We start from the raw sequence: 17,373 nt of genomic DNA on the forward strand, positions 1-17,373 counted from the left end.
GTTAGACCAGAGAGGAAGGATAGTGAGGGATGATCTTGGTATGGTCTCTAACAGTCAGCAGCACAACAGATGATTGTGGCATACACACTTCTAGTGGTTTCAGACACGGCAGTGATAGTGACAAATGACTCTTAAGTAATTTAATATGGCTCTAGACAATAACCAGAATTTTGTAATTGCCACCCAAAAATATAAATCCCCAAATTCATGTCCTGAATATTGATATTGACATTGAATATATGTGCTGTTTGAAACAAAGCTTAATGAAAAAGAATGTTAAAAAAATTACCATTTCATAATGCAAAAACAACACTGCAAAATACTGTGGGACTGTAGATTAATAAAGTTCTGCAAAGTAAATTGTTGATTTGGAAATGATAGTTCCTTCTTTTTATTTCCTCATTCTTGTATTCTGTAATGAGAATCCTCCAGACCTCAGTTTTCAGTTGTGCACAGTATTTCTGTTGCTTTAGGGAGATACCAGGCATGAATAACAGTTTGTATCATGGGAACTTAGTTCCTCTTCTCAACAGACTGAACTGTGATTTCTACACGCACACCCCAAATGGAAATGGATATGAGTCTTTAGTCTTTTCCCTTGGATACTCTTCCTGTGATTCTGTTTCTATCAATTAGGTGGCCTCTTGGAACACTGGCAGAATTGTGGCTTCAGTTTGTAATGACATGTAATTTGGGAATATATTAATGTAAAAGGTGTGTGAATTCAAACTGCAAATTCAGTGGGCTTGAGGAAATCATAAGACATGTAACGCATTTTTAAGAGTATTCCAGGGTTGAAGGTCATCTAATTCAAGGGACTTCTGGTAGGGGGTTGACTCCTAGTACTCTTCGTGCATTGCATGTGGAAGTTGTTAGTAGCCCATCTTCCTCTTTCAGCTCTGTTTAGATTTTGCACAAACAAATACATGTTCCATGAACTGGATGAGGAGGAGGACCAGGGAAGGAAATGGGGGGGGATAGATATGGTCCACAGTATCTGTTTTCAGATACAAGAGTTGTGTATGAGCAATACATAGCAGTAGAGAGGATCTGCAAAAGATTACAGTGGGCTTGTGATAATGAGAGAAGGCTTAAGTGATGGTTGTCCTGAGGGAAACGCAGGGATTCTAGCTCTGCATGATGTGCCCTTTCAGATTGTGGAGGAGTGTCACATGAGTGGGCAGACATCTCATGCTTTGCAAAGTTTGTCTTAGTCTTTTATAGCAAGAATTGCATAGTTCTGCTCATTTTGGGGAGAGTGGGTAGTCTGAGAGATGCTCTCAGTCACTTCACCTGTGGCTGACTGGCACTGCCAAGTTTATGTCATTCTTTTCACAGTCCCTATTTTTTCCTGCCTTGTTAGTCAGTGCAAATACTCCCTGCTGAAGTTGGCACATTTTACTGTTGATGGAGTCTATTTGTTTCCCTTTAAATCCTCTGTAGAACAGAAAATTCAGTTCCCCACCCGAAATACAGAATTTGGAAGCTGTATGTGTTCCCCAGGGAAGTGCTTGGCAGCTGTTGGTGTGCTGGGGTTCAGCCCAGGACTAGATTTTTAAAAGCATTGCAACTTTTGTATTAGTGTTTTGGTAAATGGCTTTAATTAGTACTTCTAGAGGAAGAAACAGTGATAAGGCAAAGGTGTATAGAAAATAATAACAAATATCAGTAGTATAGTAAGTGTAGAATAAATGCAAAATTAACTATAAAACAAAATAGAGATAAACTCTTGGAAAAGGCCATAATAATAAATGCAGTTCTTTTTGTCATGATTAGATAAAATGTGGAGCAATTGGATATTAATAAAATAAATTAATGAACAGCTTTTCATATTGTAGTGTTAATTCAATATTTAATGCTCTCTGTGCTAGTTAAATATTTGCATCGTTATGAGCAGCTGTTCTGATAAGGGAGAATATGAAGTTAAGTTCAATAATGAAGTGTGTTGTTTCTGGTACAGCCTTAACAATGGAAAGAAACGGTCTGTATACACACTCAAGTGTGTAATATGGGTTAGTGAGTCATCTTTTTGTCACATCAAAAGTTTTTGCCTTCTCTGCCATAGATTACCTTCCTCCTCTGCCACTTCACCGGTGTAAGTCACATAACTGTACTAGTGACATTGGTTTAGCATTGATGTGTAATGCTCCACAGGTGACCCTATTTGTCCAGTTTGTCAGCATGTGCTGTATTGATTGGGGTTGGAAAACCAGGGGGAAATGGTTATTTGCACTTTGCACATGTAGTTCAAAGTTGTATTGCACAGTTTGCTGTCACTTGCTAAAGGAGATGTTCTGCCACAAGATGGAATTTCTTAATTATAAGAATACTGCTGTCATTAGGGGTCACAGGCCAGATCTTTAGAATATCAGTTGTTAATGCTTTGATTTTTAGCTAATGTTTGAACTTGGAGCTATTTTGATTTGCAGTGGCTAAGGGGCTAGCACTGTATTCAGTATGACATACATAGAGGAAGGAGAGGGCTGGGTTGAGTTTTGTTCTCCTCTGCATTCAGAAACTTTGAGTGATATGATGTGAGCTTGTGAATTGCATTTTTTACACTGCAATTAAATGGACATTTATTTCTAAAATGAAGTTTTTTCCCATCATTATCCTGTTTTAAGGTATGCCTTATTTTTAAGGTTCACTGCAGGTTTTAATTTTTCAAACAAAGAAGAAATGTTTTGGTGCTTATGGTGGAATATCTGGAATATTTAATGCCAGATGGCTAAACCAGAATAAATCCCATTGTCAAGGTTACCTGGTTGTGCACTGATCTTTTTTTACACTGTAAGAAAACTAAACATTAAAAATTCAGCAACCTAATTGTCAGGTCCTACTGTTTTCCAGGAGCACACCGCTATGCAGAAGTTGCACTGCACACAAATTGACAAAATAGTGGCCCAGTATGATAAAGAAAAAGTGTCATACGAGAAAATGTTAGAGAAGGCAATCAAGAAGAAAGGGTAAGATATTATTTTTAAATAGTTTTTTTAGACTTACAATGGATTTTATGCTTTTGTGGTCTGGAATAAATCATTCATAAAAAGGTCATTCAGATGAATGAATTGCAGCTTGAACCAGCATCCTGCATCAAACTGAGAATGAGGTCATTGAAGAGCTTGAAGGCTCTAGCAATAGGCCATAAATGTTGTATTCACCTTGCCTTTCTCCAGTCTTCTACTATCAGAGTTTTAATAGTAAAAACAACGAAGTTGCCTCAAGGTTTTATTTCTGTGGTCTAATCTGGTCTCACTGCACCCCCCAGGGAATGTCACTGTTGTGTTCGGTGAGAGCAGACTAAAGTCCTCAATGGTGCTAATGACCAGAGAGCAGCAATCATTCAATTTTGAGGAAAAAGCTGAGTTCAAAATGCTGAATGTTTTAGAATAATAGAGTTTCACTGTGCTGTTGAGTTGAAGTTTCTTTTTAACAGAAAAAGCCTTCAGATCCTCAGCTAGGATAAATCAGTATCACTCCTCTGACTTTAGTGAAGATGTCTTGATTTGCACTAGCTGATGTCCTGGGATATTATCTATGCGAATCTCCTACTTGTCCCAGAAAGGTTCCTGGAAGATACTGATGACTTTAATAAGATGTCTAATTCTAATTTGGAATTAAGTAGCAGGACCTGCCATTGCTTTGCTGCCATGGTGTAATCTGGCAGCAGTTTCTCCTCTCCACCTTTCACCCTATGACTGGCATTTCATTGAGACAGCAGAAATTGCTTTAGTTCTATATCCAGCTATGCTAATGCTTAGCCTTAATTTCATATTGTTGTCATCTGGCAACAACAGCTGGCAATGAGCTCACTCACTGAACACTGAACATAGATGCCTGTTTGGCACTGGATTCTTCCACAAATACTTTTTTAGAAGTCATTTGGAATAGTGGTGTATTTTGAGTGTGCATGCTGTAAACTTGCACCAGACAGAAACTGAACTGTCAGAAGTAAACAAGGTTAGGAGAATTCTCCTTACTAAATTATTGAACTTCACAAACTCTTTGAGAAGGTCATGTATTTTTTTGTCCAAGAAAGGAGAACTGTAAGCATCCAAATACTTGTAATCCAAGTAGTTTCTTTCAGAAAAGTACTGCTTCTCCAAACAGAGGTGGGGCAACTGTGGGACTGATTTCATTTAATCTGGCTTTGATTCAATTTCATTGACTATAACACAGCAGAAGATTATTGATATAGCTGGATTTATAATTACAGTCAGGTTATCTATTACAGTAGCTTCCCTGTGCTCTGGCGTTTTAAGATTCTCAGAATTCCTGTTGGACTGAGAAGAAGCCAGTGCCTCTGCCTGTCTAGGCCAAACAGCAGAGGAAGGTGTGTCAGAAAGTTCAAGGTGGTGATGGCTATCTCTGTGCGGTCAGTACCTCAAAGCTCTGGGTAACACTGCTTTCCAGAGTAATCCCAAATGGGACAAGTATCAAAGTAGTTGATTCCCAGTTTGAGATCACTTCATTGTATACTTGCAGCATCTTTTCTTAATTTTATAACACTACTTCCATGGACACCAAAGTCTTTATGAGACTTTTAAATTATCAATGAGTTTAAAATTTTAAAAAAAATTGGAAATGACCACTACAGAAGCAGATCCAATACACAACCACATACTGTTTCTTACCATGACTCCATTCTTCCTATGGACTCCAGAGCTCTCAGTCATCTAATGGCTCTTCAGTGTTACAAGAATAACTGTTGGTATCTAATTAACAGCTAAATCAAAACCAGTATCAGCACAGACTTTCTGTGAAAACACTTTTTAATTCTGTATCAAAATATTTTAAGTGTTTCCTTCAGGGTCATTGTGTGTGCAGCCCTGAAAGCCCATTCAGCAAGGTACTTCTGCACACCCCAACTGTGCAGTCTATTAAAGGACATGCTTTAAAGTGAACACATTGGTCGAGACTTAAAACTTTTATTGAACTTAAATGATCTGGTGAATCCACAGTCCTGGGTTCAGTGAGTACAGGACATGCTCCATTTCCTTGGCTATCATTTTTAGAATGTTTGCAAGCAACAAAAGTTGTAAAAGAACATGTAAAATATGTTTTCAAGGCATTCATGTTGAAATTGTCAGATGTTTCCTGACAAAAAGACTTTTGATAGGTGTGTAGTTAACTTTCTCTTCTGATCTTGTCATGTAGTCTTTTGTGGTCCATTTCTGCCACATACATAATGTGGCCAAAATGTCACCTGCATATTGTTCAGCAAAGTAGAATTTTTTAGTCACATCCTAATTCACTGAGAGATGGACAGGATTTTGCTCCTTTTGCTATTTCTGTCATACACTTCAAATGCTTACAAATCTCAGGGAGGTTTATGGGAATTTGGAGTTTTCCCTCTGAAATGGAGTGAGAGCACATAAAGATCCTTTGATTTATAGGGACTGTCCAAAAATTAAACTGTATGCATGTGCATGAGTATGGACATGTGACACTGGGTTGGGCTTTCCCTTGGTTATTGTTCCCAGCTGTGACTTGATGGTTTAACCATGGACTGTGCCACTGCAGCTTGGGACAATTCTGTTATGTCCTGTGTCCAGCGTGGCTGGAAGTTGCCTTGAGATATCATGAAAGGTGCATTTCCAAAGAAGAGATCAGCTGGTGGTTTTGATGTCTGGGATTTTGAAAAGTCCACTGATTGAACTAATTAAGACTATTTTGGGATCAAGTATGTCTGATTCACCCAAGAAGCAATCTCCTTCATAGTGTACAACAAATCCCATTTGCATTATACCATGTATGTGTAATCAAAGACACTTTCTTTCCAACTGTAGGGGGCTTTTTAGGGAGAGGTAACAGTAGTCAGAACCTCTGTCTCTGTCTTTACAATACTTCCAAAGTGTCAAATGAGTGTTAGAAATATTAACAAAATTTCTCTTGCTTTGGCTACAAAATAAATTACTAGTCCTTCTGATGGCCCTTGGGAACACAAGACACACCACACTACTACTTTCAGTAAGACCTTTCCTGGTACTGTTTGACGATAACTTTTTCTGCTAATTTCTGTAAGTTTAGCAGTACTTTGATATTAAAATAGGATTTGAACTTGTTAAGAGTTGCATAAATCTCCTTTTCTAGAGCAAACATGGATTAATGTTACTTCAGTCAAGCAGTGACCATTCTCATTAGGGCCAGCTGCAGATGATGAAATGAACATGGCTCCATCCACTCAGTGGAGTTGCACAACTTTACATCAGTGGATAATCCAACACAGAAATATTACAGTGATGTTAAATAGACTCCTCTCTCTCTCTGTCTCTCTCTCTCTCTCTCTATATATATATATATATATAAAATACATATATATACACAGACAAAAGAACAGAGATTTACAATGTGTGAATTTGTATTCTGTTTTAAAACTCTACTGCAAGAAGATTGGTAATGATGGAGCTTATCAACATTCACCAGTGTATTCACTTGGTGAGACAGTAATTGAAATTCCTGTTGTAGCTGCAATGGAATAGTTTTTCTGTACATCTGTCCCACCCAAGTAATTGAGCTTAGTGAAGGCAATTCTGTGGGCAGAAGGTAGAAATCATCCATCTCCTAACCCACAGGCATGTTGGGGGGGTTCAGCATGGGCCTTCTGCAGGTTTTTTACCAGCCTGTTCCTTAGCATCCTGCACTCCTCCTCCATTAAACAGCTGTGCAACTGACATTCAACCCCACTGATTTTACCCAAACACAAAGGCTTATTGCAGGAGTGAGAACTGGTTCCAAGATTTGCCGCTTTCCAAGTCATGTAAGGTATCTAATGGCTTTGATTCATCCACATTGGTCGGTGTGGTCTGCGAGGGTAATGGGGCCCCTTTTTTGCAACCCATTCACTTATGTCTTCTCACAGAGGGACACCTACACTTTCAATAGGTGTTCAAAATGCCCAAATTTGAGGTAATTATTCAAATTACTTCTTTTTCTCTGCCTCAAACTAAATAAAAGTAGCAAAATTACTTTTAAAACAGAGGCTAAAATTATGGCAAGGCAATGAATATGCCTGTAAGTTTTCAGGCAGAAACTGGTTTCTCTTGGCAAGGTATTTTAAGCCTGGAAAAGGAACCAAGTGTCATAAATGGAGATACTTGACACATCCTCAGCAACAGAATAATTGCTGGGCCAATCTAGAATTAATCATGTGGTGTTTGAATTGAATGATCATTAATCCAGCAATATTTTCTAAGTTGTGAATGAATTGCCAGAAGAAATAATTTCATTCCAATACGCTGCAGCACTTCAACTTTGATTAACATTTTAATTAGTAAGAGCTGACTGAATGGGGAGATGTTTAACTTGTGGCATACATTTGCAATTTTCTTTTTTTTAGAGGAAGTAATTGTGTTGAATTGAAGAAAGAAACGGAAATTAAAATTCAGACACTAACATCAGATCACAAATCTAAGGTAAGCAAACAGCCAATTTTAACACATGCAACATCTGAAAGAGAGATTGTAAGACCTAAGTCATAGTTAATTTTCTTGGAAGCATATGAATGATTTTCAGTAATAGTAACATGTTGAAAAGAATGGGAGTAATTTAGTGTCTAAAAGTGTTTCTTAAAAAACTTTTTAAAGCAACATCAATTTCCTGCTGTTTTGAAATTTTGGGAGACTGAAGTGAAACTGGTCATTTGTGTCAGTTCTAGCAAAACAAAGAGAATATATGTTACATGAAATTTGGATACTAAATACTTTCCCAAAATATATGCATAAAGAAGTTTCTTTTTCATTTTCCATCATTATCGCCATGGACAACACTTGCTAGTCCTTCTCTTAGGGAAGGAGGAGTTCAAGTTGCTCCTGAACCAAATGTCTTCTTATTTCTAGTATTTTTTTTCCTTTTCCATTGCTTTGTTGCTTTGTCTTCTCCATGGTGCTGGAGAATAAAAGTACTCTGGGACTCAACCTCAGTTTATTTGGAAAAGCTAATTTCAAGCTCATGGCTCACATTGAGTTGTTCTGCTTCCTTTGTGCTTCTATGCTACTATTGTGTTCACCAAATTCCTGTTTCCTTTGGTAGTTTTATCCATGGCTTGTTGATGCTTTCAAGTTTCTGAAAGATATCCAGACTTAGAGGGTGGCAGAGGCACTAGAAGATTCATCCATGTGCAAAATGATCTGGAGGGAGAACAGTACTGAAGACTGACCTCAGTAAAAGCTGAAACTTGTAAAGAGCATTAGTCCAGTATAGAAACTACAAACAAACACGGCCACATCTTTCAGGCTAGAATAAGTTCATTTTCATCTTGTTGTCTTTTAATATTCTTCTTTGTTTTTATTATTTAACGTGGAGAAGATCTTGGGTTTTGAAACAAGGATGCTTTGGTTGCTTTCTTGTTGCTGCCCTCTCAGCTGAAGATGTAGCACACCCCCAGGAGTAAAACCTAGCATACTCTCTTATCTCCCCATCTTCTTCCCCTATGGAAAGTCCAGACCCATTTCCTTAAATAAAACTAAATTTGTTGACAACTTTAAAAAAATTTAAAAATTCATTAATCACTTAGGGAAATAAAATGTCTAAGGAGCACTAACTCCCAATTATCCAGACATAAGCTCCAAAACTCATTTGAAGTTACATAGAAAATTCTTTGCTGTGATCTCTGCTTCTAACCTGTGTCGTTCACAGTCTGGAGTTAAGATGTGTCATTTGTACACAAGGGACCTTCAAATCTTCATTAGTCTTCCAAATCCAAGAAATGTGACTCATGTTTTACATCAGATGATTTAATGGTCATGAGTTCTAAGTTCTTCTGAATCTGAGTGAAATTGAGTGTTTAAAGTCTTGTAACTGGTGTTTGGCACATACCTTACATCCTTCTCATAAGGTTATATCTTGCTGTACCTGAAATGAGACTTCTGCCTTGGCAGATATGTAATAAAAGAAACCTTCTCTTTCTCTCCCATCCCTAGAGAAAAACTCATTTTACAATGAGCTGTGTCTGCTTCTTAGACTGCATGCTGATTCTGGAATTAGCAGCACGTCACTAGTACATATCTATCCCTGAACAGAGGCAGGTTTTTGTGATTCTTACTTCATTCTCACATTAAATATCTGAGGTACTGCCATGCTGTAGTCTCCTTGCAGGATTCTTTGGGAGTTGGAATCAATGATATTTATGGTTCCATACATCTATTTGTTTCACTGTTTTAATATGCTTCATTTTTTATGCAAAGATTGTTTTGCATTTTCTCTACAGCATAAGGAGGCTGTAAATAAAGGCAAACTTTTTGTCATTATTAGAATGCCTACCTGTCATTTTAAGGGGATGTAAAACTGTGCTTAGGAATCAGATCTCATATGGTAATATCCCCTGCACTTTCTAATGCTTCAGATTAGTCTGGGATGCACTCCTAAATGGCAGACTGGGAGTCACATAGCAGCATTCAGCGGAGGAGAATACTTGGCCTGCTCCCTGGGTCACATAATAGCACTTGTCTTTTTAAAATATTAATACTTTCTAGCATTCTAACTTTATACTTTCTGAATGTGGGGTCCTTCTTCTGCTCTGGTCCCAGTTACATCCAGGACTTTAGATTGATCTACCTGTATCTTTCTTCTGCAAATCATAGATGGAGCTGACTCCATCTGGAAACACTGCATTAAAAATAAATAAGGAATGGGTTTTCCTAAGCATTTCAGCCATGACTGATATTTAGCTCTCTTGAGTCCACACTAGGTCTCCCTGGAGGTTGGTAAGTCGAATGAGGTAACTGTTGAGAGGTTATTCATGCAACCTAACTGAAGTGTCCAGTTGCTTGAGGCCCTGTAGGTGTAAAAGAGGCATCTCCAGACAGTGTTTAGGTGTGATAAATCATGTGTTTCTGAAACTGCCCACCTTTTCACATCACCAATACAAGGAGCTTGGACTAAACTTGGTCCTAAATTAAGTGCCTTAGGTGCGTGCCAGAGGTGAGCTGTAATATCTGCCCCTCAAACCTTTCAAAAACTCCATCTGAAAAATTAGTCTCTCTTCCTGACCAACATCCAGGCATTTATTTTGACCCATTTTAAAGCTGAATCCTCATGTTTTTCTGGCTCTGAAGACAGAAAATCTTATGAACATCTTATTAAAAACACTACTCCCACATCCTTCATATTATTTCATAGTCGATAGGCTCTGGTTTAGTAGTACACTTCCCCACATACACAAAAATAAACATAGCTTATTTTGCTGGAGGTACGCTCACTCTGAAACACCCTGATGAATTAGACCTGTACTAGTCTTACAATTCTCCTGCCTCAAAATGCTTTTGTTGTTTTCTGACAGCTTCAGGAAAATGCAGGTTGCTCTCTATCAGCTGCTTCTGCCTCCAGTCCTACCTGTTTTGATATGGGACCACTATTTAGCTACAGTTAAATGCAAATCTGGCTTTCAGGTAGTGGTAGTCACCCTGATCTGTTCCAGAATGACTTGCTTTTTTTTCATTGGAGTCCAGCTTTATTAGACAACATGAGCTTTGTGTAAAAGAGCCTTTAGCAGAGCCTCTCAAGGGCAGGATGAAGTCTGGGGTTGATAAGGTACTCTCTCCCTTCACCCTCATCACTGTGTGCAGGAGAGTCTGTTCAGCATTATGCAGACCCCTATGTAGGCCCACAGCTAAAATACTGGAATCAGTCTCTCACTTGCTGAGCAATGTGGTGGCAATTTTTGATATGAAGAATAAAGTTTACTTTGATAGAAGATGACCCAGATGTTATTAGTTACCATAGTAGCAGTTGAAATGATTACCTTAAAATAGGTTTATTGGGAGGCGTATTTTGTATACCATTTATGGAAAAGTAGGGTAGCATGTCAAAATACCCAAAGATAATTATTAAAGGCTAATAAAACATATCTTTATATTAGCTTCTTTCTGAAATAATTGAGTGTGATATATTATAAAAATAACAACTCTAGTGATTTAGGCTTCTTAACATTGTCTCTTGGGAACATTCCAAAACTTTAATCTCATTATTCTTTTGAGTCTTGGGAGATAAGCCAGAGAAGAATCCTTGTCAGATTCCCTTCTGACTTAATGAATACAAACCAAAGATATGTAGCCCATCTTCAGATTCAGGTTGTAGTAAACACATGATTTCTCTGTAAACTGGCTGTGTTTGCAAAACTGTCTCCACAAAATCAAAGAGTGTCTTTAAGCACTCAGAGAAGTCCTGTTCTCTAGGTTTTCCCATTGTTTAGTTCAGTGCTTTTAATATACATTTTTTTCTTGGCTAACAAAAATGTGAAACCATTTTATTATGAATTCAGTGTTAGATAATGTTTTAAATTACTGGTAGTATAGTCATGAGCATGTCTGTTCAGGGCAGTTTAGATAATAGTGTCCTAATAGTAGGGGTTGGTTTACATCTATTTTTATAATGCATGTGGTAGCGTCATCAGTGGCTTTGTTATCTGTGAAGCGACTTCATCTGTGTAACTTCATCTTTCACAATTTAGCTTCTTTCTTTGTAATCTCTTTTATAATTGTCTTTACATCATCAGCAGCAGCAGCAATAGTTGATCTCCCAGCCTGAGAACCTCTAACAAAGCTGCTGTTACTTCCCTACAGGTGAAAGAGATTGTGGCACAGCACACTAAGGAGTGGTCGGAGATGATCAATACACATAGCGCCGAAGAGCAAGAAATCCGTGACTTACACTTGAACCAACAGTGTGAACTACTGAAGAAACTGCTAATTAATGCTCATGAACAACAAACCCAGCAGCTAAAATTTTCCCATGACAGGTGAGCAGGGCAGTACTACCTGGTAAGGGTGGCTTGGTGTATGTCTGCTTTGTGTAATGGTTTAGTTTTTTGTGTTGATAGCTCCTGTACTGCTCTCAAAGACACTGTGGGCTGAATGCATAGTAGAAGTAAAAGAAGTCATCACACAAGGTTTAGGTAGATGAAGGAATGTAATTCTTAGCTGGTTTAGACTATCTGAACTTCATTAAAGGCAGCAGATATGCTGATGTGGTGGTAGTTTGCATCAACTTTACCCTGGAACTTCGGAGACTAGAAACTGAGAGATATCAAATATGGAGATATCCTTTGGAGTTGCTGTCAGTTGTGGTCTCATTTTTATAGCACTGGTGATAATAAGAAAGATCCACAAAAAGCAAGATCATAAAAACAAGGGGTTGCTGGACAAGCTACATTAGACCGACGTATTATCTTCATACAATATCCTGCGGTAATCACTGGAAATACAGAAGATACGGCATGGCAGTACTGCTTTTGTAATTAGCCATCCTACCCATTTGAAATTAAATACACATCATATCCACAGTGTTAAAAATGGCAGTAAGTAGAGGAATAATTTTTTATGCTGTGATTTATTATGCAAAGCAGCCTAAAAGCATCCGAATATAAAATGTGTGTGTACATATACACATATATATCCATACATATATAGATTCATATGTAATTGTCTTCAGCATCTTTCATATAAAAAGTATGGGGGAAAGGAATAAATAAATCACATTTGAAAAGGAATTTAAATGATATTTTTAAACTCCTGAGTGAAAAAACAGCTTATCTTTGCATCAGAGAGAACACATGCTGGGACCTGCATGCTTTCCATCCAACAGAGAATTGTCCCAGCAAAAGGCTTGTAGTGAGCTCATCTTTATGTTAATCTCTGTGTTAACCCATCTATTCAAGCTATCCTGAAAAACATACCCAGTCAAAAATGAAGTCTAGAAATTGTTAAATTATAGTACAAATTCATCATTTAAAAGTTATTAGCCAGAGGAAGGTGCAGTCCTTAGTGCCATATCTCTAAATCATACCATGATGCGTCAGCCCAAGAAATCACATCACTTTCTTTTTTTTTTCTTTTGAGTCTTTTTTTTTCTGTCCTATTTGAAATTCACCACAATGCTTAGAAGATAATTTACTAATATATACCCTGTGAAAGTTTTTTGTTTTCTTTTCTATACATATTTCCTTATTCTCCTAACTTTGATAGAAGCTGTCATTCCAGGCAACTATTATATATATGCCAGGGCAAAGTTTAAATTTTTTAAAGCTTTTTTGTCTAGTAGTTTTAGTCTTTTGGGTTTAGGACTTCTGTATCTCTATGTTGTTTACACAGCCCTCTGTCATTTCTTGTGCATGATTCTTATATTCTTAGCAATGGATCTTGTGTTCTTACTAGAAATCATTTGTGTTCAGTCTATATATTGCTCTATTTTCAGAGCCTCTGAGAACCCGATCTGAAAATTTACATCCTGATAAATACTGAGAACTTTCTTTCCTCCTGTCTCAGGAGTAACAACCTTCACTATTATTCTTCCTACTTTATTCATTGCAATTTACTGTGTTTCTGCTTATTTGGAATTTGTCTGTAAGTCCTAAACATGCAGACTGGGGACTTTCCTGTTTCAAACAAATTTAAGACTGTGTCTGAATCTATGAGTATTTCAGAATAATCTGGGCTGTGAAATGCTGAAATGTGAATAGTAATGCCTCAAAGAGACTTCACACTTAATAATTTGTAAACGTTTTTTATATAATAGATCATGTGTATGAATACATATGCATGTATGTGTAGAGGTGCATGTAATAGCCAAGAGACAACTCAGGTAACCATAGGAAAACAAGGATCTCTCCGAGAGCAGTGTGGGAGGTGGACCATGTTCTCAGCATGCTGTTCCTGCCACTTCCCTCTCTGTGAGCTGAGGTAATGAGTTGGCTATAACAACAGAGGACACAGGGCTAGTAGGAGAGATCAATAATCTAAAATGATGTAGTTATCTGCTGTAGTGTAGATACTTTCCCTCCATGTGCAGTACAAAAAGCAATTATAGTTTGTGCTTTGAGCTCATTTAAAAACAAAGCAGAAGGCCACAGGTACTACTGAAAATCTGAAGCTTATTGAACTCTAGGGGTGCTGTGCCCCCTGCCTCCCCAGACTGAGTTAGCTTTACTGACTTGGCTGTAGTGATCTTGCAGCATTTCAGAAATTGAGGACATGAAGCTATTATTCACAAGCATTATGTGCTTCAGATAAAATAGCATGAGAGAGAGAAAAATTATGCGGTGGGTTTTTTTAATAGGAGAGATCGCTAGTCGTTGAAACAGTACTGCTGACATAAAATAACATGTTAATGCACTTTAATGTCATGTAAATATATATATAAATTCCAAGCATAGACTTACAAGCTCAAAGTTAAATATCCTTTTAAAAGACATGTTTGCATAAATTTCAGAGTTGTAGTCAGTATGGCACGGTAGGAAATCGGTTAAATCTTGCTGTGCCACATTTTTCAGAATTCTTTTTTTTTTTTCTCTCTACCATTCTGGCTTATCTACTTCTTCCAGTTACCTCTGGCTCCTGGCATCACCACTGCTTGTGAGGGTGTTTCCACTGGTGGCCTAGCACTGCCAATCTGGAGACCCAACATGAAGCCCCACACCAGGCGGTTTGAGCTGACACTAGAACTTTGGCCCTGTCTTTGAGAAACACTATTTTTGAATCAAGCAGTTGTCCCTACAAGTGCTTTTAGATGATTGTAAAGGGAATACAAGATTTTTCACTTTTTATGTTGATAATATCTTTTATTTCTTGCAAGCAAAAACCCAACACCCCCATAAACACCCATCAGCAGTGCATCTCAGAACTAGATTATAGCTGGCAGAATAAACAGTTGCATATAGATGTGTTGGCTCTTTCAGCCATCTCCATGGCCAAAGCCTCATTTTGAAATCATCAGTGATGCACAGTAGTCCTCTAATCCTCTTAACTTCTTTCAGTCTGAAATTATATCAGATGCAAACAGGGTAAATCAGTTTGAACACCTACACTAACTTTTTTCATATCCTCGAGCACAGTAATGAAAATAAATTATTTCAGTACTTCTCTTAAGACAACGTGCTTGAAAATTACTTCAGACTCAGTATAGAAAATAAAAGCTTTTATTTGTACAAAGGTCTGTTGGAATGAAATGTGTTCTCAGCACAACAGTTTTTAGCACTCAGACTAATTTTTTATGTGATACCATTGCTTTTAAATCAGCAAATGTTTCACCTTATGAATATTTGGAGATTTTTTAATTTAAAAAAAAAGCACCACACTGATAGAAATTTTTAACTGTGGAAAATATGTCAACATTTCCTCATGCTACTTAACAATAGATGTCTTTTAGAGATGAAAGAAAGATAAAAAAGATTCTGTGACAACATTGCATTAAATTAAGCACTTTTCTGTGCCACACCCCTCCTGTGCTTACAAAATTCTTAGAATGTTGGGTTAACTAGTACAATAATTGTTTCTGGACATAATCCTAAGTAGAATGCTAAAAAGAGAGTAAGGTCCTGCCTGGGCTTCTGAGTGCTCACTTTTAGATGTTTATCCACTGCTGGGGAATTGACAGTTTGTCTTTCTCTAATTTTTGTGTGTAATTCCTGTTTAAATGTGTACTTAAGATGAGAAGCTGCGAGTGGTGGAATGCTAAGCAGGCAGAAAGAAAGAGCCTAGCCTTCAAGGATGGCCTTGTTGGAGCTTGGCTGGCTTACCTGGTGTGATGGAAAGCCTTGTGCTCACTCACACTTCACCCCCCCCTTTCTGAAAGCAGCATCTGTGCTGCTGCTCCCACAGAGAATCACAAGCTTTTCTTTTTAAAACAACAGGGTATTTATTTACTAATTTTCTGTTTTTCTACTACACTGGCTAGAACACTGAAGAGGTTTTCCACATCCCAAGGCAAACCACATCACTCAGGATGTTACCTGTGGAAGGGGATTGCCACTGTTAAAGGTCTCTCGTTTCACACAAAGGCCAAAAGGTTCACTGAGCCAGAAGGAGAAGCCAAACACAAGTCTGACCATGGTCAAAACCATAGGGCTCTTTTCAGGCCCAGAGTAGAAATCTTGCAAGGAAATCTGTCAGCTCATACCACAGCTAGCAAATATTATTACTATTGATACTGCTGTCATGTTCTGAGTGCAGGATTTGTAAATTTTTTTGGCAGTTCTAAAAGACAAATTGCATTTTCTAAATGGCTGATAGTAGCTTATACTAAGACAACTCATATACTAGGGAGAAAAGAGAATATTTTATACCCTCTTAAGTGTCCAAAGTGTAAAAATACTTTAAGCTGATCTTTCAGATTTTATTCAGCGGAACAAATGGAGATCTCTGGATGCTTACTCAAATTGTGTAAAGCCTACCCGAAGGGAGGCGATTTTTGTGTGGTTTATTCTTTCCTCTTCCTTAATGCTTCAAGGACAGAATTAACCACAGTGTAGAGGAAACCAACCTCCACAATTGCATCTTAGGCATTAATAACTGTGTTTGGTTTTGCCTAGGGAAAGCAAGGAGATGCGTGCCAACCAGGCTAAAATATCTATGGAGAACAGCAAAGCCATAAGCCAAGACAAGTCTATCAAAAATAAAGCTGAAAGAGAGAGGTAAGTAGCAGATCTCCCTTCCTGAGAAGGACAGAATGCTGTCAAAGGCTGACAGGTGAACTCAGGGATTAATTCTATTAAAATCATGCTTTTACATATGGAAAAAAAGATCTAATGATTGTGCTGAATGTATTTTTAGATGACCATTTAAGGAAATGTTGATTTTCTCATATTTATCCTTATCCTTATTTATCTTATTATTATAAATGTAATGCCCTGATCATCTCTTACTGACTGGAGTAGGTCTAATCACACTATTACACTGAAGCACATCGGTAAGAGTTTTAATGATGGTACTTAAAGTACATTATGCCTTTTTGCTTTTTAATTGAAATGAGGGTTTTACTGAAAAGGGAGTCTGAGGTTTGGTTCTAGTTGCAGTTAGAATAACTGAAGAAGCAGCAGCACTAAAAACACAAGAGGTGCTGCCAGTGAAAGACTTTATTCCTCATCCACGGATAACACAGAGGAGATGTGGAACAGAAGAAAGTGTGCTAAAAGTGATGATAATCAGCAGAGAGGGTGATGGAAGATAGGAGTGGAGAAGCAGATGTACTCCACAACAGCACGTGTCTTGCTTCTCCACTCCTGAACTGAACTGCAGCTCTCTCCCTTGCCATGTGCTGGCATTGGAGACCTGGCCAGCAGCCAGGCTTGGCAAACCAAGGGCACTGCTGCACCTGCAGGCATGGGTTATTCCCACGTCTATTAACTTGAGGGACTACAGAGAAGCTTGCCAGTACAAGCTACTGGATTTGGAGGATTGATCTGCATTACAGCTATTTTAAGTCTCTTCTATTTATCCTAAAGGTTTCCAAATAAATAGATAAAAGCAGAGTTTACACGATGATGTCTCATAAGCCTTTTGGGTTTCCCCTCCACTTCGGGCTTGCTATCTGGCTCATGCTTTCCTCTGGTACATTCCCTCCTTGAAACTGTGCTATTTTGGTCAAAAAGCTTTAACCTGT

At 38.0% G+C, this 17,373-nt stretch overlaps 1 protein-coding gene across 3 annotated transcripts in view; it reads left to right on the forward strand.

Moving 5' to 3' along the window:
- Positions 1-17,373, forward strand: part of PLCB4 (phospholipase C, beta 4) — an 83,661-nt gene that overhangs the window by 60,175 nt on the left and 6,113 nt on the right. For all 3 annotated transcript variants that reach the window (XM_009079746.1, XM_009079747.1, XM_009079748.1), the window contains 4 exons: positions 2,851-2,966; positions 7,340-7,415; positions 11,562-11,737; positions 16,304-16,405. In XM_009079746.1, coding sequence (XP_009077994.1) covers positions 2,851-2,966; positions 7,340-7,415; positions 11,562-11,737; positions 16,304-16,405 — 470 coding nt within the window. The remainder of the gene's footprint in view (positions 1-2,850; positions 2,967-7,339; positions 7,416-11,561; positions 11,738-16,303; positions 16,406-17,373) is intronic.

This window comes from Acanthisitta chloris, unplaced genomic scaffold, assembly GCF_000695815.1.
Source record: "Acanthisitta chloris isolate BGI_N310 unplaced genomic scaffold, ASM69581v1 scaffold11158, whole genome shotgun sequence".
Classification (NCBI taxonomy): Eukaryota; Metazoa; Chordata; class Aves; order Passeriformes; family Acanthisittidae; genus Acanthisitta; species Acanthisitta chloris.